General features: G+C 45.6%; 1 protein-coding gene across 1 annotated transcript in view; it reads left to right on the top strand.

Annotated features, from left to right (window-relative positions):
- LOC119853686 (acrosin binding protein) overlaps nucleotides 1-21,296 on the top strand; it is a 73,749-nt gene that overhangs the window by 32,681 nt on the left and 19,772 nt on the right. The window contains exons 6-7 of the mRNA XM_038397104.2: nucleotides 11,394-11,517; nucleotides 12,028-12,475. Of these exons, the coding sequence (XP_038253032.1) occupies nucleotides 11,394-11,517; nucleotides 12,028-12,475 (572 nt within the window). The remainder of the gene's footprint in view (nucleotides 1-11,393; nucleotides 11,518-12,027; nucleotides 12,476-21,296) is intronic.

The following is a 21,296-nucleotide window of genomic DNA, read 5'->3' as shown; positions in this document are numbered from 1 at the left end:
TTTGTTAGTCCCTAAGGTGCCACAAGTACTCCTCGTTCTTTTAGAATACAGGGACAATTTTACCAGTCTGATTCTGGGAAACCTTCCTGGGAAAGAGCATCATCCACTTTGTTAGAGGCTCCTGAAATGTGTTGTATCTCAAAATCAAAGTCTTGAAGAGCTAAACTCCACCGAAGAAGTTTTTTGTTAGTCTCTCTGACTGTGTGAAGCCACTTCAGTGCACCATGGTCAGTCTGCAGGTGGAAATGCCATCCCCAAATGTATGGGTGTAGCTTCTCCACAGCATACACAATGGCGTAACATTCTTTTTCTGAGACTCACCTGTGGCTTTCCCTCTCAGAAAATTTTTTTGCTGAGAAACACAACAGGATTGGATTGTTGATCTGGTCCTTCCTTAAAACTGCTCCTACACCACATTTGGACGCATCTGTGGTTACAATGAAAGGTTGGTCCAAGTCCGGGGCCCTTAGGACAGGGTCAGACGTAAGGGCTGCCTTAAGCTGGTTAAAGGCTTTCTGACACTTCTCAGTCCACTGAACTGAATTTGGCTGTTTTTTCCTGGTTAAGTCTGTCAGTGAGGTGGCAATTTGGCTGTAGTGTGGTACAAATTGTCTGTAATACTCGGCCAAGCCCAAGAAGGATTGGACCTGCTTCTTTGACTTAGGGACAGGTCAATTTTGGATAGCATTTACTTTAGTCTGTAGGGGGTTGATAGTTCCTTGATGCACCTGGTGTCCAAGGTATGTTACCCTGTTTAGACCTATTTGACACTTTTTGGCCTTAACAGTTAATTCTGCCTCCCTTATGCACTGGAAGACAGCTTGGCAGTGTTCCAGGTTTTCTGCCTATGAATCTGAGAATATGGCTACATCATCAAGGTAGGCAACTGCAAATTCCCCAAATCCAACCAGATTTCTAGATATCTACCAGTCTCTGGAAGGTGGTGGCTGCATTTCGCAGCCCAAAAGGGAGCACATTAAATTCATACAGTCCTACATGGGTGATGAAGGCTGACCTTTCCTTTGCAGGGTCATCTAGCAGCACTTGCCAGTACCCCTTAGTTAAGTCTAAGGTGGAGATTAACTGGGCATGTCCCAGTTTTTCCAATAGCTCATCTGTGTGTGGCATTGGATAGTTCTCTGGATGAGTTACAGCATTTAGCTTACGGTAGTCCATGCAAAAGCGGATTTCTCCATCTGGTTTGGAAACCAGAACCACTGGAGAGGTCCATGCACTCTCAGAGGGGTGGATTACACCCATCTGTAACATGTCTTTGATCTCCCTTTCTATTGCGGTTTAGGCTTGAGGAGTCATGCGGTAGGGTTGGGCTCTAATTGCATGAGCGTCACCTGTGTCAGTGGAGTGGTTCACCCATTCTGTCTGTCCTGGGGTGGCTGAAAACATTGGCACGAAGCTGGTGCACAGTTCCTGGATTTGCTGTCACTGCTTACACACAAGGGTCATGGAAAGGCTCATCTCTTCTACGCCACCATTGCTTTTTCCTTCACAGTAGACTTCTTCAGGCCACTCAGGATCGTCTCTCTCCTGGGCTGTAAACTGGAGAAACGTGATTCCTCGGGAATAAAAGGGCTTTAGAGAATTAACATGGTAGACTTTAGGTTTTAGGGTAGGATCTGGGAATGCTATGAGGTAATTAACAGCTCCCAGGCACTCTTGGACCATAAACGGCCCCTCCCACGATGCTTCCATTGTATTAGCCTGGAGCACTTTCAGGACCATGACTTGGAACGCTCTCTGGCATGTTTATCATACCAGGCCTTTTGCTCTTGTTGAACATCCTGTAGGTTTTCTCAAGCAAGGGCTAGAGAGTCTTTGAGGGTGTTTTGCAGGTTGATTACAAAGTCGAAAATGTTAGTTCCTGGAGAAGATGTAACCCCCTCCCATTGCTGCTTCACCAACTGTAATGGCCCCTTAACTTCATGGCCATAAACGAGTTCAAAGGGTGAAAACCCCAAACTGGGATGTGTGTACAGCCCTGTAGGGAAAGAGCAACTGCTGCAACACTAGGTTCCAATCATTAGAGTGCTCATTTACAAATGTATGTATTATGGCCCCCAAAGTCCCATTAAACTTCTCCACTAGGCCATTTGTTTGATGGTGGTAAGGGATGGCAACCAAGTGGTTTACCCCATGAGCTTCTCAAAGATGTTTCATGGTCCCTGCCAGGAAGTTAGTTCCCAAATCCATAAGGATGTCGGAGGGCTAACCTACCCTGGCAAAAATGTCTGCCAATGCCTGGCTCACGCTTTTAGCCCTGGTGTTGCTTAGAGCTACTGCTTCTGGCTATCAGGTGGCAAAATCCATGAAAGTCAGTATGTACAGCTTTCCTCTGGGTGTCTTCTCAGGAAAAGGACTCAGAATATCCACAGCTACTTGCTGAAACGGAACCTCAATTATGAGGAGTGGCTGGAGCGGGGTCTTGACCTGGTCTTGGAGCTTTCCCACCCTCTGGCACACCTCACAAGGCCAGACATAGGTAGAAATGTCCTTGCCCATTTCCTCCCAGTGGAATGACTTCCCCAAATGGTCTTTGGTCCTGTTCACCCCAGCATGGCCACTAGGGTGATCGAGGGCTGAGCTCAAGAGCTTTTCCCAGTACTTAGTTGGAAATACCAGCTGTCTCTGAGGATGCCAGTTCTGCTTGCATCTACCAGAAAGGGTTTCTTTGTATAGGAGTCCTCCTTCTACAACGAACCTGACCTATTAGAAGAGCTGAGAGGTGCTGGGTCATTCCATGCCACCATCCAAGCTCCCTTGAGACTTTCATCTGCTTCCTGCTCTGCCTGGAATGGCTTCCTTGATGCTGGAGACATTAGTTCTTCGCGTGTTATGGACTTGGGCTTGGTCCATGGAAGCGATGCAGGTGATGGGGATGTCTCTGATGACTGTGAACCACTCTCCACTGGTGCAGTAGGTTGTATTTCAGGCTCCGGTTGAGCTTCTTGCACCGGTTTAGCTGCTGCTGCAGGTGAAGGCTCTGTGGCGCCCTTTGGTACTGGCTCCCCTGACTCTGGTGGGGATGCAAGCATGGGCTCTGGTGCTGACTTCTCCACTAGTTCCAGTCCTTGGGCTGGTTCTGGCTGGGTCCCAGGAACTGGATCTGCCATAGACTCTGGTCTGGGGTTTGGTTCCACCACCTCTGGCTGGGTTCCCTGGCCTGTGGTAAAAGGGGACAGAGACTGGGTTCTTGTAAGAGGCTCAGGAATGGGGTTAGGTGTGGAGGCCTGTTTAGCCTGGTTGCGGGTGACCATCCCTGCTCTTTTTGTTAGCCTCACATGATTGGCAGTCTTCTCCCAGCAGCATGGGAATGGGCTAATTGTCATAGATAATAGTCATAAAAGTCCGTATTCTTGACCAGCCCTTGTACTGGACAGGAAACTCGGCTATAGGGGCAAGTTAAAAGAGTTGGCTTTAATGGGTTGCTCCGTCACTTGGGCCTCTGGGTCAATGAATTTGGGGTTCACCAGGGGTTGGTGAATAGCTGACACCTGTGCTTCAGTGTCTCTCCATGCAGTAATCTTCCTCCCACCCACACTCACAGTTTCCCTTTGCTCTGGGGGTATTTGCAAGGCATCTGGGCCTGAAGGCTCTTGGTGGGACCTTGGGGTGATGAGTTGCAATCGGTTGGTGCTCTTGGGGAAGTTGGCCTTCACATGCCCCAGCTCATTACATTTGAAGCATTGCCCAGCTGACTGTGGGCTGGGGTGAGGTGGGTGGTTGGAGAGTAGGGTGGTGGGACAAGAGAGCATCTGAGGTTTCCCTGGCTGTGTGGAGGGCTCCTCCTTGCGAGGTGTGGCCTTGGGCTAACTCCAAAGGTGGGGTGTCATCTCAGGTTGCTCCTTCTGGTATCCCCACCAACTGCTACTCGCTTTCTTCTGCTCCGCCACCTCCACCCATTTGGTTCCAATCTCCCCTGCCTCAGTTACAGTTTTGGGCTTCCCATCTAGGATGTACCTTTCTATTTCCTCAGGAACACCCTCTAAGAACTGCTCCATTTGCATTAGGAGAGACAGATCTTCCAGAGATTCAACGCTTGCTCCTGATATTCAGGCATCTCAATTTATTGCAATGTGGTCAGCATGTCGGGAAAATGCCACGTCTGGTTTCCACTTTAGGGCTCTGAACCGCTGACGGGCATGCTCGGGTGTTAATCCCATGCTAATTCTGGCCTTTTGTTTAAAAAGTTTGTACTCATTCATGTGTCGTTTAGGCATTTCAGCTGCCACCTCTGCTAAGGGTCCACTGAGTTGTGGCCTCAGCTTCACCATATACTGGTTTGGAGGGATGTTGTACCCAAGGCAGGCCCTTTCAAAATTTTCTAAGAAGGCCTCTGTATCATCGCCTACCTTGTATGTGGGGAATTTTTTGGAATGGGGAGCAGTACCTGGAAGAGGACTGTTAGGGCGACGTGGTAGACCCAGCTTAGCCTTTTCCAGCTCCAAGTGCTTTAGTTCCACTTCTGCCTCCAAGCGCTTTGCCTCTCTCCTTTCTTCTGCCTCCAAACGCTTCAGCCACACCCTCACCAGTTCATTCACCTGCACATCCACCAATGTAATGTATGCCATCATGTGCCAGCAATGCCCCTCTGCTATGTACATCGGCCAAACTGGACAGTCCCTACATAAAATGGACACAAATCAGATATTAGGAATGGCAATATACAAAAACCTGAGGGAGAACACTTCAACCTCGCTGGACACACATTAGCAGATTTAAAGGTAGCCATCCTGCAGCAAAAAAACTTCAGGACCAGACTTCAAAGAGAAACTGCTGAGCTTCAGTTCATTTGCAAATTTGACACTATCAGCTCAGGATTAAACAAAGACTGTGAATGGCTAGCCAACTATAAAAGCAGTTTCTCCTCCCTTGGTGTTCACACCTCAACTGCTAGAAGAGGGCCTCATCCTCCCTGACTGAACTAACTTTGTTATCCCTAGCCTGATTCTTGCTTGCATATTTATACCTGCCTCTGGAAATTTCCATTACATGCATCCGACAAAGTGGATATTCACCCATGAAAGCTTATGCTCCAATACGTCTGTTAGTCTATAAGGTGCCACAGGACTCTTTGCTGCTTTTACAGATCCAGACTAACATGGCTACCCCTCTGATACTTGACATCTATAGGAAGAAATTCCTGTCTTCCGCAGTTAGGATTCGGTCTGGGTCGGGGCATCCTTCCATCCTGGCACTGGGATCTTGGATTGGGAAGGGCTGACCCTTCCCTCCTGGGAAATCCCTGGTCCCCCACCCCCTCCCTGCATTTCTGTCATGGAACTGAATGTCTGGGCTTGATCTGGGTCTGTCTTCTCCATGGTGTGCTGCTCTGGGAAGACTGGTTGTTCTAGGGTTTCGGTGCCCGACTGCAACCTCATACACAGGGCTGCCCTACTTTAACCTAGCTATTTTGTTGCCACAAAGCTAGAAAAAAAACCCTGCTTGTTGGACTCCCTGGCTTGGTAGGTGGAATCTTTGGCGGCCTGTTCCCCCTCAGGCAGCAAAGAAAAGAAAAGTAAGAAAAAAAACCTCCCTGGCTTTGCTGGCTGCCAAAAGGAAAATGTATCCTTTAAAAATCCTGAGATCTGTGCTTCTGGTTCAAAATGATCCCACCACTGCCACCATGTCAAGGCTGATTCCCCACTCTGACACTTGGAGTGCAGAAGGTGGTGGCCTGCAAGGACTCTAAAAATTAATACTGGCCACTCCAGGATTGTATTAAACTCCCAAGGTTACAAGGCTCTCTGACCTTGGATTGGTAGATACTGCCACCACCCACGTGCAAAACCCCTTTCAGAACCCAGGAAGGCGCACTTGGGAATTCCTTTTTGTGGGGTACCCTCAAGCCCTTTCACGCCCCCCTCTGGGGAAGAGTTAAGAAGAAAAACAAAGGAAATTAGCTGTTGCCACCAGCTAATTAAACAACATGTGCACAAACCTCTTAGGATACAAAATCCAGTTCTGTTCTTAAAAAAGGTAAATTTTATTAATTTAAAAAAAAGAGAAGAAAATACATCTGGGATTTAGGCTTTTTCTAGATTAAAAAAAAACAATTACAAGGATTAAGCATCAAGAATAACTCTCTTGATGTCCATTTTAAAAGTTACAAGCAAAACAGAGGAATTAGCACAGAGGAATCATAGAATTATAGAAGATTAGGGTTGGAAGAGACATCAGGAAGTCATGTAGTCCACCCCCCCTACTCAAAGCAGGACCAACAGAATCCACAAACCATAAAGAAATAAAAGGAATAAACCTAATCACGTCTTCCTAAACATTTTCTGATCTACTTACATATCTGGAGTTTTAGATGAGTAGTTTCTAGGTATGATACTGATAATTTTTCATACCTGGCCTAAACTTCTCATAGCATAACTGCTCCCTGTCTGCCTCTCCCCCAGAACAACAACAGACAGACAAAAGGGGAGTCTTGTTTCCATTTTAAAAAGTTCTAGCCTTCCCATTGTCTCATTTGGCCAGGTGCCCACTCACTTCTTTTTACCTATGGATAGCAGTGAGACTTTTTAACCCTTTACAGGTAGAGCAATTAGAGAACAGCAACTGAGAGGGATTTTATAGCTATTGGCTGGCTGGGTGTCCATAAAAGGGAGCTACTCTTCCCCCCCTCACCCCTTGCCTGCCCTTCATTTATCACAGAAGGATATGGGGTTTTGGGGGGATTATCACATTGGAGAAGAGGGTTTTAGGGAGTTGCTGTTGCAGTGGGAGGGAGTGGATTCAGGGGGATTATCTCAGCGGAGGGAAGGAGTTTCAAGGGATTATTGCAGTAGAGGGGAGGGGTTTGGGAAGGATTATAGCAGAGGAGGGGAATGATTTGTGGGGAATTAAGGCAGTGAAGGAAAGGGTGTTCAGAGGGAATCATTTCAGTGGGGGAAGGGGGTCTCAGTGGGTTTATTATAGAGGAGGGGAGGGTCTTCGAGGGTATTATCACATGGGAAGGGGGAGGGGTTTTGAGGGGATTATCGCAATGGTCGGGAGAGGATTCTATGGAATTATTGCAGTAAAGAGAAGGGGTTTCGGGGGGATTGTTGCAGTGGAGTGGATAAATTTGAGGGGGTTATCACTGTGGATGAGAAGGAGAGATTATTACAGTGAAAGGGAGGAGTCTGAAGGATTATTGTTGTGTAGGGGAGGGTCTTGGGAGGATTTTGTAGTGGAGCGGGATTTCAAGGGGATTATCACAGTGAAAAGTGATGGCTTCTCTGAACATTATCACTGGAAGAGAGGGGCTTCTGGGAAGGTAATTGGAGGTGGGGATTTGGGGGCAAATTATTGCAGTGGAGGGGAGGGATTTCAAGGACATTATCACAAAAGAGTGGAGGGCGTTTGCCAGGGGATTATTGCAATGGAATGGAAGGGTTTGGGGGTGAATTATGACATTGGAGGGGAGGGGCTTAAAGGGGATAATCACAGTGGAGAGGAGGAGTGTTGTGGGGATTATCCTAATGGAGGGGAGAGAGTATGGGAGTGATGAATGCAGTGGAGGGACCTTAGCGGGGATTTTCACAGAAGAGAGAAGGTTTTTCAGGGCATTACAGCAGTGGAGGGGATGGGATTCTGGGGAGAGGGGAGGGGTTTCAGAGGGATTTTGCAGTGGATGGGAGGATGTTCAAAGGGGAATAGTGCTCTTGAGGGGAGGAGTTTCATGGGCATTATTATTGCATTGGAAAGGAGGGTTTTCAAAGTGATTATCACAGTGGAGGTGAGGGGTTTGGGGGGATTTTCATAGTGCACTTTAGGGGGAGGGGAAGGGGTTGTGGAGATTATAGAAGTGAAGGTTTGGGGTTTGAAAGGATTATTACAGAGGAGGGGAGGAGTTTGGGGAGGATTAATGCAGTGGAGGGGATGGGATTCCAGGGGTTATGACAGTGAATGGGTTTTGGAAGAATTATCTTACTGGAAAGAAGGGTTTTCAAGGGGATTATTGCAATGTGGGGAGAAGTTTGGGACAGATTATTGTAGAGGAGGGGAAGGTTGTGGTTTCAGGGGAGATTATCACAATGGAGGGGAGGGGCTTCAGGGGAATTATTTTAGGAGAGGGCAGGGGTTTCAATGGGATTGTCATAGTGAAAGGAAAGTGTGACAGGTTCCCCGGGTGCAACCTGGAATGGGCGTATCGCTGAGCCCTTTGTCTCACCAACCTGGGCTCCCTCTCACACTGTGATGCTGTGACAAGCTGCAATCCTCTCCAGGTACTGCACTTTAGGAACACAGCCATCCACAGGCAGGGACACCCAGCTGAGTTACATGAATATTTCTCCAATCCAACTCATGAACTAACAATAGAGAGGCTCCATCCAGTTCTGGCAGCTCCCAAGTTTAGGACCCCAGAGCTGTACCATCTTGCCCTGGTCAAGAGCCTGAATTGATTAACCAGTCTGCCCCTTCTGCAAAGGAAAGTGGACATGCACCAGCTCTTGTTCTTGAGCAGATTCCCCAACCACTTCAAACAACACACTGTTTTAGGTAAAATATAAAACAGATGTATTAACTTTATCTTTAGAAAGATAGATTTTAAGTGATTATAAGTGGCATGTATAGAGATCAAAGCTAAGAAATAAAAGCAAAACTGTAATCTGAGTTCTATAAACTGTACAGGAGTTGAATCAAGCAATGTCTCACCCTAATGATATTATTCTTTAAGGCACAGGCTGGGATTCTCTTTTCCAGCCTGGGACCACCTCCCCAGTTCAGTCTTTGTTCTACAGACCTGTTTCCAGTTGTTGAGTAGTGGAGGGAGAGAGGCCAAGTCACTTCCCCTTTTACAACTTCTTCCAGCTTGGTGGAAAGATCCTTTGCTATGATGTGAATCAAACAGTCTCTAATGCCTACATGCTATCTTTGAGAAGTCTCCATTGTATACGGTACCTGGGACAGTCCTTGTGAGTGTGTATTCCCCTTAATGGTCCATCATCAATTTCTGGCTGCCCTATTGTTATACCTGAAAGGCTGATTGTGGGTGTTTCCAACTTCATAACATATTTCAATAACACACACATAGCAAAACTTTATAATTCCACATACAATGCTAGTACATACAATCCAACAGGATATTAATGTTCAACAGATAAAGACTTTCAAAATGATACCTCACAAGGCATACTCTGTACAAAACATATAATAATCAAATCACCATGGTAACTATAGGGATGCCAGGATGTTGCTTTGAGGCACAGAGTGTCACAAGAGGTTCTTAAAGTGGATTATTGCAGTGGAGGAGCGGGGTTTCAAGGGGATTATCACAGCGGAGGTGTGGGGTTTCAGGGGGATTGTTGCAGTGGAGGTGGGTATTACAATGGTTCAGGGATGGATTATCTCAGTGGAGGGATGGGGTTTCAAAGGGATTATTGCAGTGGAGAAGAAATGGTGTGGTGGTGGTTATTGCATCAGAAGGGAAGGTGTGACATACCAGGGGTACAATTCACACTACTGGGCGGCTTTGTCATCCCTGTCCCATAACCTGGGGTGCCCTTTACAATGCCTTGCTGCTGCAGCCTCCAACCTGGACTGCTCACAAACAGTCTCGAGCATGTAAGTCACTCCCAACCATGTCTGTGTGTGTGTGCTGCAGCCAGCCTGCCAGACCTTGGCTTTTACCAGCCTTGGTTATACTGCAGGGTGACCCAAACACAGCCCTAGTCTTAGATTTCCCACCAGAGATGTATGTCCTGTACTGCCCAGTCCTCTCCTGGACAGTACAAATATATTAAGTCTGCTATTTCTTTAAGGGAATAATATGCACATAACTTGTTACCGCCAAGTGGAGTTACCCAGACACTTCATCTTGAACACACTCGATTAGATAAAACACTAAAACAAGTTTATTAACTACAAAGAGAGAGATTTTAAGTGAGTACAAGGAAGGAGGAATAAAAGTCAGAACTGGTTACAAGTTCAAGAAAAATGAAGATAAAATGCTTTCTATGTCTAGCTTAACAAACTATGTTAGATTCAAAGCAAAGTTTTCTCACAACTTGCTTTCAGCAGTCTTACTGACAATCTCTTTAGGTCAGGACTTACACCCCCACCCCTGAGTCCAATGGCTGCTTCCTTTGTCTCTTCAGGTGCAGTGAATGCAATAGGCAGGGAGAGAGTTGGGGGGGGTGTATTGGGATGTTTGTCCCTCCTTTTTATCGTTTTGGTCCCCCTCTTGAAAAACATTTCCAGCAGAGATCCAGTAGCCAAAAATTCTGTGTGGGAGGATATTTCCTGCTGGTTTTTCCCCCCTGTTTAAACTTCTTTTGTTTCCCCTCTCTGCACAGTAACTCTGTTTACTGCTTAAATGCACATTAAGGCAAGCACACATTCCTTCTTTTGCTTGGGCAGACCTGACTTCTGCCTGGACAGGGCTGTGGGATTTGGAACATGGGTTAATAATATCATACAGGGAAATCTTATGACTTCACACAAAGTATTGCCACACATATTTTACCAGGACAATACTGACCAACAAATGAGTTTTTTCAAATGCTTCCTTACAAGGCATAGTCTGTACAAAGGTTATTACTATAGTGTGTAGGGTGTGAATAGTTGAGGGTTGGGGCTTGAGGGAGAGTATCAGTGGAGGGAAGAGGATTCGGGGGATTGTCACAGTGGAAGGGAGGCATTTCTTGGGGGATTATTGCAGTGGAGGGGAGCGGTTTGAGAGGTTATGGCAAGGGACGGGTTTGGGAAGGATTATTGAATTGGAAAGGAGAGGTTTCAAAGGAATTATTGTGATGTAGGGGAGGGGTTTTTGGGGGGATTTTTCATAGTGGATGGTAGGGATTTGGGTGGATTATAAACTGGAGGGTTGACATTTTGGGGGAGATTATTGCAGTGGAGAGGAGGGTGTTTTGGGGGATTTTCTTAGGGGAGGAGAGGGATTATTGCAAGGGTGGGATTTCAGTGAGAGAACCACAGTGCAGGGGAGGGTTTTGCAGAGGGTTATAACAGTGGAGGAAACTGATTGGGAGGGTATTGCAATGTATGGGAGGGGTTTGGGCAGATTATAAGCGTGAAGGGAAAATAATTACAGTGGAGTGGCCGAGGTCTGGTGGTGATTAATGCAGTGGAAGGGAAGGTGTTTCGGGGGCATTTTTGCACTAGAGGGGAGGAGTTTCAGAGAGGGATGTTACAGTTGAGGGGAGGAGTTTCCAGGGGTAGTTGTATTGAGTGGATTATCACAGTGGAGAGGAGGCATGTAGAGGGATTATTGCAGCAGAGGTGAGAGCATTTGTTGGGATTATCTCAAATAGGGATTACTGCAGTAGGGGGAAGGGGTCTTATTTGGGTGTAATGCAGTGGAGGTGTGGGCTTCAGGGGGGATGGTTGCAGTTGAGTCTCTAGATTCACCTTCCTTGCCCCCTGTTCAGCGGATCCTGTGTCCTGAAATGGCTCCCCACAAAGAACCTCGTGCCCAAGGAGAGGTGTTTGATACCATGGGCTTCTGGGCAAAAAGCAACTGGTCTTCCCGTGCTGGGTCCACTAGTGAAGCAGGTACCATGATGCTGGGTGAATTCTATATCCACTTCTGGTTCTTTCTCCACGTGCCCATCTCATCCCCTCTCTTCCCCAAGGCCCTCCCCTGCGTCCTGATTCTTTGAGAAGCTCTCTGCAGGGTTTGGGCCCAATGGGAGGGAAGGGAACATGTGTGAATGCAGTGGGCCATGCAGGTGTGCATAATGGAGCAGGCCAGCATGTTACAAGGTGGGTGTAGGAGTGCACATCCCTGGCATTGTGGGACAAGGGTTGTGTGTGTGCACAGTGTATGGACACATGGGTGGACATGCACCTATCACAAAGAAGTGTGTGCAGTTCAGCAGCCAGTGGGGATGTGAGAGTCTGTGCAAAGCTAAGGGAACATGAATCTGAAAGAGGCCCAGCTGGACAGGGTGTGTGAGCATGTGTACATGCAGTGTGTGTGTTTATTCATAGGGATACACTTCCAAGAAATGAGGGTGAGGTTCAATCCCTTCTTCACTTGCTCTCTGTCTGCTCTTCCCCCAGCACAGAGTCAGGCAGTCCCCAGACCCATGAGTCAGGCTTCCCAGCTGCATCCGGACATCCGTCTCCACTCCAATGTGAACACCATTCTGAAATATGCCTATGCTGTCTCAGGCCAGGAACCAGTGATCAGGAGCCATATCCCCGGCATGCCAGCCCAGAGAAGTCTCGAGCCTGGAGTGGGCCCAGAGGTGGCAGGCCCCCTGCAAGTCCAGTCAGTCACAGCCACCCCTGAAACTTCCCCGTCAGTCATAAGACCCAGTAACAAGACTGGAAGGGCCGCAGAGCAGCACATGCAGAAGAGCATCCAGCAGCTGATCAACTCAGCTCTCTCCTTGGAGGGCTCTCCGGAGATGGAGACCACTCAGGTGCCCCCAGGCACTACACCAGATTCGAAGGGCTCATTCAGCAGTGCCCAGGAAGAGATCTCAGATGCAAGCAGCAGTGGCAGGTAAGGTAAAAAAACAGCTCACAAGTGGGTCAGGGCAGGTGTGGCAGCTCAGCTGACCCCGAACATGCACACCCTGCACACATACACAGTGGGCATTTCTACACTGGAGCTAGTAGGTGTAATTCCCAGCACAGGTAGACAGACCCACACTAGCTCTGATTGAGTTCATGCCAACAGTAGAAATGTAGATGCCATGAATAGTGGCAGGGGCTCACTACCTGAGTAGGTGCCTAGCATCACAGACAGCTACACTTGCACTGCCACGGCTTCACCCTATTGTTAGCATGCTAGCTTGATCAGAGCTAACATGGGTATGTCCCTCGAACTAGGAATTACACCTTCTAGTTCCAGAGTAGACACACTCAGCGAGTGCCTCACAGACACATGCACAAAGAGCTTTCCCCACCCCCCACAGTCATGTACGTGCATAGTGAGCTCCCCACGAACAGCCACATACACACAGTCATGGATGTGCACAATGAGCTCCTCACAAACATGCCCCCCCAGTCATGCACATGCATGGTGGGGTCCCCACAAACACCCTCCCACACCCACAGTGAGCTCCCTACAACCCCCTCTTGTGCAACACCCCCCCATCGTGCATGTGCATGGTGAGCTCCCCATGCTCCCCCTCTCCCACTGTCATGCATGTGTATGGTGAGCTTCCTCATACACACAGATCAGTTATTAAGTTCAATTCAATGAGACTTGATTGGCAGAACATGCTATACAAGTGTGGTCAAAGTGTAAAAAAAAAGAGACAGTCTCCACAGATATCTGCCTGAGGCAGGTAAGATGCACTCAGAATGGGGCTACATGCTGTGTCTGAGGCTTGCTTCTGTGTGCGTTTGTTATTTCTGTTCATTCCTGATCTAGTGACAGGTTGCTACATTATGTGCTGCTATTTTTGCCATTTCTCTCCTTTTCTCCCTGAGTCAGGCCCAGTTTTTCCTTATCACTTTTTGACAAGAAGTCTGTTCTGGTTCTTGACAATTTGTGGAAATATCTTTCTTGCAATTCCTCTTATTTGGGGCATTGGAGTGACAGGAGCCTCTCTGTCTCCTCTCCCATTAGGTGCTCTGTCACTTCCTTTCTGGGTTTAGACTCTGCTTTACACCTCCCCATTTCCATAGCTGCCTTACGGTCACTTATTCTGTGTTTGGTGAGAGTCTGTATTTGTTTGCCACATTTCACAGGGGTAAGGTAGCCGGATCATATGATATTTCTCTACAGGGACCTGTAGCAGTCTAGCTTGTTCCTATTTGCTTTTCCTAGTGACCCATATGTTGGTATTTTAGGTGCTGGTTTAGTTGTTATGCTTATAAGAAGCACACCGAAAGGGGATAAGGCAATATGCCACATTTATTGAGAGTACAATATAAGCATTAAAATCAGGATATGCTTCCATACTCTCTCTCTCTCTCTCACACACACACACACACACACACACACACACACACACACACACACACACACACACACACACACACACACACGTTCTGTGGCTGGATCTAATAGTTACCAATCCTTAGTGTTGCTGTGTCAGTTCTAGCAGTCAGCTGAAACTGCACACAAGGAAGGGGGAAGCTAGCTCTCTGTCAAACACGTTCGAAGCTCCGATGTTGATGAAGAACAAACCCAAAGTCCCATGGCAATACACCCTTCTTTTATAGTAATGAGTTCCCATATATGGACCTTGCTGTGTCACACCGGAGCTGTCAATTCAAAGTTGCTCTTAATTAGCATTATTTTGAGTTGTTACCAGGAGGATCCACAGCTGTTTCTTATCTCATCCCTCTGGCTCAACTCCTTATCTTGTTCTTGGGGTGTATGCCTTTACTTTAGGGTCGTCAATCTGCCATCCAGATTGATTGGATTCTGATAATAAAGTTGGTTCCTCTCGACTCCTCCACTCCCCTCTTGACCATCTAGCCCAGCTGTCTCGTCTCAGTTAATTAGTAAACCATACATTCTTCACTCACACATCAAACAAGTAAATAAGGCAATAATTACAGGCATAAAATTTCTATCCTTCTAAGAACAATCATTAATACAATCAGCAAAGAATAAACTCAGAACAATTTCTTCTTACTAATTCAAGGCTACAATTTCTTCTACTAATTCAAAACTAGCAAAATGGAGTATAAAAGTAAAATAAGCAGAATGGAGTACAATTTACTCAAGACAATTTCTTTTGGCCTACATTGTATCTTGAGTACTTTTCAGTTTTGACAAGACCTGTTTGCCCCACTGCTCAGGAAGCTGGGGTTACTGAGCAAGGTGGGTGATGACACACACAAGTGGATTTTGTTTTAATTTGGATTTGATTTTGGATCCTCTAGCATTTTGTGGCTGAGGGAAGTTTTGCTGCTTTGGCTGAGGTCAATAACCATCTCTGAATGTTGGTCAGTAGGGAGGTCACATCAGTTCGACTCTGCGGCTGCTGTTGCTGGAGTTCCCGTGCACATGCAGAATTTGTTTGTGGAGCTGCACATGTGAGGTTTCTACTGAAGTTTTATTTCAGTCACTGTAGTCAGCTATTAAAGTTGGGCCCCAGATTTCATTCCCAAATAACAGAATGGGTTGGATTATACCATTGAACGTTACAGCAGTCATTTTATTGGTGTGTTATATCTACCTAGCAGTTTCTTCATGTCATAGAAAGCTTTTCTAGCCAATTAGAAGTTTCCTAATGCATTTATTACAAGACTAAGATATGTGTGACTTAGGGTCTGTCCAATAATCATGTTTCTGTAATAAAATATTACTTTGCTTTAGATGTTTTGGGACTGTATCTGAAATATCATGGATTGTTTTGAGTGAAATATCATGAGTTGACCTGTGGGGCCCATGTATTGCAGTAGGTTTATGGGAGGTATAAGTTTCTTAAGAGATCATCTTATATGACCTGGATTACGAGAGTGCTCCAGGGCTGTGTATATGTGAATAGTTAAGGTGCCAGTAGATGGTGCTCAAGAATATGCAGCATTTGTTCCTGGGGCTTGTAGGACCAATAAGACTTCTTGCTATGCATTGCAAATGGCTTCTTTTGTCCGCTCATTACAGCAGCTTTTCACATGGTGTCAGAAGTAAAATATTTTCACTACTTTAATTCTTTGTTGGGGACTGATCTGAAGCAATGAGGTCCAGATCCTCAAAGGTATTTAAGCTTCTAAATTAGAATCTTCTAAATTAGAAGCCTAAATACTCATTACTTTTAAATGTTTGGGGTTGGCAATATTGTATATGAGAGGTATATTTTATAGATTCCAAGGCCAGAAGGGACCATTATGATAATCTGGTATGGCCTCATGTATAACACAGACCAGAGAACTATCCCTAAATAATTCCCAGAACACACATTTTAGAAAATTGTCCTATCTGGATTTTAAAATTGTCTGTGATTAAGGCTACGATTTTCTCAAGGAGGTTGCAGAAGTCACAGATTCCGTGACTTCCAGAGACCTCTGTGACTTCAGCCTGTGGTGGCCAGGAGCTGCAGGGTTCCCCCGCCACCTGTGGTGGCTGAGAACTGTGGCGTACCCCCACTGTCCCCGAGCTCCAAGCCACCATGGGCAGTGGAGGTACCCTGGAGCTCCTGGCTGCCATGAGTAGTGGGAGTGTCCCAGAGCTCTGAGCCACTGTGGGCAGTGGGGGTGCCCCAGAGCTCTGAGCCACTGCGGGTGGCTGGGGTGCCATGAAGTTCCCAGCCAGTGTGGGTGGCAAGGGCCCGCTGCAGTTCCTGGCTGCTCCAAGCTGGGGGGCAGCAGGGGACCCCAAAATCCAAGCCACCAGGAGTAGGGGAATCCCTCAGCTCTGAGCCAGAACTCCCCGGGGCTGGTGTGGGGACCGCGCAACTGCCCATTTTGTCATGCATATTTTTAGTAAAAGTCAGGGACAGGTCTTGGGCTTCCATAAATTTTTCTCTATTGCCCATGACCTGTCTGTGACTTTTACTAAAAATATGTGAGACAAAATCTTAGCTTTATCTGTGATGGAGAATCCACCAGGAGCTTTGGTAAATTGTTCCAGTGATTGATTACTCTCAAGGTTAAAAATATATACCTTATTTCCAGTCTGAATTTGTCTAGCTTCAACTTATTACCTTCCTTGAACTGTTGGATCATATTATACTTTTCTCTGCTAGGTAAGGAACATATCAAGACCACATTATTAAATATTTCTTCCCCCATCTATTTACTTATAGACTGTGATTAAATAACCCCTTATTCTTCTCTTTGTTAATATAAATATATTGAGCTCTTTCAGTGCATAAGACATGTTTTTTAATCCTTTAATTATTCCTATGGCGCTTCTCTGAACCCTCTCCAATTTATCAACATCCTTCTTGAACTATGAACACCAGAACTAGACACAGTATTCCAGCATCGGTTGCACCAGTGCCAAAAACAGAGGTAAAATAGCCTCTATACTCCTACTCAAGATTCACCTGTTTATGCAATCCAAGGATTGCAACTTTTTGCCACAGTGTCACACTGGGAGCTCATGTTCATCTGATTTTCCACCACAACCTCTACATCTTTTTCAGAATCACTGCTTCCCGTAAGCACGGCCTACACTCTTTGTTCCTAAATGGATACTGTGACCAGGGTCCTAGTCAGGAGCCAGCTGTGGTCACTCAATTAGGGTGAACTGCAAAGAATGGGGCAGCCAAACCCCAAAAAGCTGGTGGATATTCCAATACTTATATTTACCAAGACAGCATAAAACAGCTTCTTTATTACCTTACTGGTTACTCAGAAGTCCAAACAACACAGTTCCCTTAAAGTGATCCAGCCTCAGGCCTCCATCCAGGTTCCCACATCAAATATGATGATTTCTGAAATTCTTATTTCATCATATAAAAGAAAAGGTTCTTCCAATCCCAAAGGATTGGACACATTACCTCCCAGGTTAATAAATGTTTCAGATCTTACCCAAATACATGCTACAGCCAATTCTTATTAACTAAACAAAAATTTATTAAAAAACAAAAGAGAGAGAGTATGGTTAAAAGATCGATATACATACATACATGAGTTCAGTTCATTGAGATTCACAGCAGAGGTGGTGAGCTTTTTAGCTGCAAAGAGTTCTACGAGAAATAGTTCATAGGTCATAGTCTAGTGTCAAAATATCATATTCTGGGCATACCAGCATAACTGGGACCTGTCTTGCGACTCATACTTCCCCGATGAAGCCTAAACAGATCTGAGATGAAGAATCAGGATCTAAGAATCTTTTATACAATTTTATGTCTTTTGACAAGTTGGAATTCCTCAGGGAACAAAAGGTAATTAGGATGACTTTGAAGGAGGTCCATCACCGATACTTAGCTATACGAATTAACATAAGGCCATTTGCTTGTTCCTCCACCATTCACAGTACGTTTCAAAGAGAGATGAATACTGAGATATCCCATGTTTACAATTCATTTAAATGCTAGGATCTTCTTTTGACCTCTGAATTATCAGAATACAGCATAGACAGGGACTGTTGATTATATAATGGACCCTACTCATACATATGTAAATACACAAATACACAAACATTATTTCCCCACATGTCTTTTGAGGGGTATTTATTTTGCAGTTTAACCCTTTCTAGCTATATGTCACAGATATATTTACATTTAGCCATATTAAAACACGTATTGTTTGCTTGCACTCAGCTTATCAAGTGATCCAGACCACTCTGTATCAGTGATCTGTTCTCTTCAGTATTTACCACTCCCCCAATTTTTGTCATCTGCAAACTTTGTCAGTGATGATTTTATGTTTTCTTCCAGCTCATTGATAAAAAGGTTAAATAGCACAGGGCCAAGAACCGAGCCCTGTGAGACACCACTAGAAACACGTGATCAATGATGATCCCAATTTACAATTATGTGTTGAGACCTATCAGTAAGCCAGATTTTACTCCATTTAACATATGTCATGTTGGCTTTATATCATTCTAGTTTTTTAATTAAAATGTTATGTAGATTCCATATTTAAAGAATCCTTATTGAGATTACAGGAACAAACCATCCCGATGTGTAGAAAGAATAGTAAATATGGCAGGCGACCAGCTTGGCTTAACACTGAAATCCTTGCTGATCTTAAACACAAAAAATAAGTTTACAAGAAGTGGAAGATTGGACAAATGACCAGGAAGGAGTATAAAAATATTGCTCAGGCATGCAGGAGTGAAATCAGGAAGGCCAAATCACACCTGGAGTTGCAGCGAGCAAGAGACATTAAGAGTAACAAGAAGGGTTTCTTCAGGTATGTTAGCAACAAGAAGAAAGTCAAGGAATGTGTGGGCCCCTTACTGAATGAGGGAGGCAACCTAGTGACAGAGGATGTGGAAAAAGCTAACGTACTCAATGTTTTTTTTGCCTCTGTCTTCACGAACAAGGTCAGCTCCCAGACTGCTGTACTGGACAGCACAGTATGGGGAGGAGGTGACCAGCCCTCTGTGGAGAAAGAAGTGGTTTGGGACTATTTAGAAAAGCTAGACGAGCACAAGTCCATAGGGCCAGATGCATTGCATCCGAGGATGCTAAAGGAGTTGGCGGATGTGATTGCAGAGCCATTGGCTGTTATCTTTGAAAATTTATGGTGATTGGGGGAGGTCCTGGACGACTGGAAAAAGGCTAATGTAGTGCCCATCTTTAAAAAAGGGAAGGAGGAGGATCCTGGGAACTACCGGCCAGTCAGCCTCACCTCAGTCCTTGGAAAAATCATGGAGCAGATCCTCAAGGAATCAATTCTGAAGCACTTAGAGGAGAGGAAAGTGATCAGGAACAGTCAGCATGGATCCACCAAGGGCAAGTCAGGCCTGACTAATCTGATTGCCTTCTTTGATGAGATAACTGGCTCTGTGGATGAGGGGAAAGCAGTGGATGTGTTATTCCTTGACTTTAGCAAAGCTTTTGATATGGTCTCCCACCAGTATTCTTGCCAGCAAGTTAAAGAAGTGTGGGCTGGATGAATGGACTATAAGGTGGATAGAAAGTTGGCTAGATTGTCGGGCTCAATGGGTAGTGATCAATGGCTCTATGTCTAGTTGGCAGCCGGTATCTGGAGGATGGTGTGGACTGCACTCTCAGCAAATTTGCAGATGACACTAAACTGGGAGGAGTGGTAGATACGCTGGAGGGTAGGGATAGGATACAGAGGGACCTAGACAAATTGGAGGATTGGGCCAAAAGAAATCAGATGAAGTTTAACAAGGACAAGTGCAGAGTCCTGCACTTAGGATGGAAGAATCCCATGCACTGCTATAGACTAGGGACTGAATGGCTAGGCAGCAGTTCTGCAGAGAAGGACTTAGGGGTTACAGTGGATGAGAAGCTGGATATGAGTCAACAGTGTGCCCTTGTTGCCAAGAAGGCTAATGAAATTTTGGGCTGTATATGTAGGGGCATGCCAGCAGATCGAGGGACGTGATCATTCCCCTCTATTTGACATTGGTGAGGCCTCATCTGGTGTACTGTGTCCAGTTTTGGGCCCCACACTACAAGAAGGATGTGGAAAAATTTGAAAGCGTCCAGCGAAGGGCAACAAAAATGATTAGGGGACTGGAACATGTGACTTATGAGGAGAGGCTGAGGGAACTGGGATTGTTTAGTCTGCAGAAGAGAAGAATGAGGGGGGATTTGATAGCTGCTTTCAACTATCTGAAAGGGGATTCCAAAGAGGATGGATCTAGACTGTTCTCAGTGGTAGCAGATGACAGAACAAGTAGCAATGGTCTCAAGTTGCAGTGGGGGAGGTTTAGGTTGGATATTAAGAAAAACTTTTTCACTTGGAGGGTGGTGAAGCACTGGAATGCGTTATCTAGGGAGGTGGTGGAATCTCCTTCCTTTTAAGTTTTTAAGGTCAGGCTTGACAAAGCCCTGACTGGGATGATTTAGTTGGGGATTGGTCCTACTTTGAGCAGGGGGTTGGACTAGATGACCTCCTGAGGTCCCTTCCAACCCTGATATTCTATGATTCTATGAACCCTGTTACCTTTATCAACCTAACTTCTAATCTCAAACAGAGATATCAAGTTAGTCTGACAGGATCTATTTTCCATAAACCCATGTTGATTGGCATTAATTATATTACCCTCCTTTAATTCTTTATTAATTGAGTCCCATATCAGCTGCTCCATTATCTTGCTGGGGATCAATGTCAGACTGACAGGCCTATAATAACCTGGGTCATCTCGTTTATCCTTTTTAAATATTGCCACCATTTTACTCATAGACTTTAAGGTCAGAAGGGATCATCATGGTCATCTAGTCTGACCTCTTGAGAACCTCACCTACCCATTAGCTTTCTTCCAGTATTCTGGTACTTTCCCAGTGTTCCAAGACTTACTGAAAATCAACATTAGTGGTCCAGCAAGCTTCTGCAGCCAGCTCTTTTAAAATTCTTGGATGTAAGTTATCCAGACTTGCTGATTTAAAAATGTCTAACTTTAGTGCCTGCTATTTAACATCCTCAGGAGATACTAGTGCAATGGAAATCATCTGTCTTTTTCCCAAATGCAGAACAGAAACTTTTATTGAACACTTCTGCCTTGTCTGCATTGTTGTCCTGCCTGACTGCACAAAGTTAAAGCAAAACAGGCTGTTAAGGGAGAAACCAACAGGAAATGAAACAATGGCAAAGATAAGACATCTAGAGGAAACAACTTCAAAGGAGTTCAATGGCTGGTCCATGGATTGGGAAGTAGGTACCTGCCTGACACCATTTAGGCTGGCATGGTTTATTCTTCCCAAGGCAGACAGCCTAGGATCAGACGGGATCCTAAACCTTAAACCTGCTGGCTTTGGTAAGGAGGGGAC

This window comes from Dermochelys coriacea, chromosome 1 (genome assembly GCF_009764565.3).
Source record: "Dermochelys coriacea isolate rDerCor1 chromosome 1, rDerCor1.pri.v4, whole genome shotgun sequence".
In the NCBI taxonomy this organism is placed as follows: Eukaryota; Metazoa; Chordata; order Testudines; family Dermochelyidae; genus Dermochelys; species Dermochelys coriacea.
Note: the sequence above shows the minus strand (reverse complement) of the source record. Positions and strands in the feature narration are given on the sequence as shown.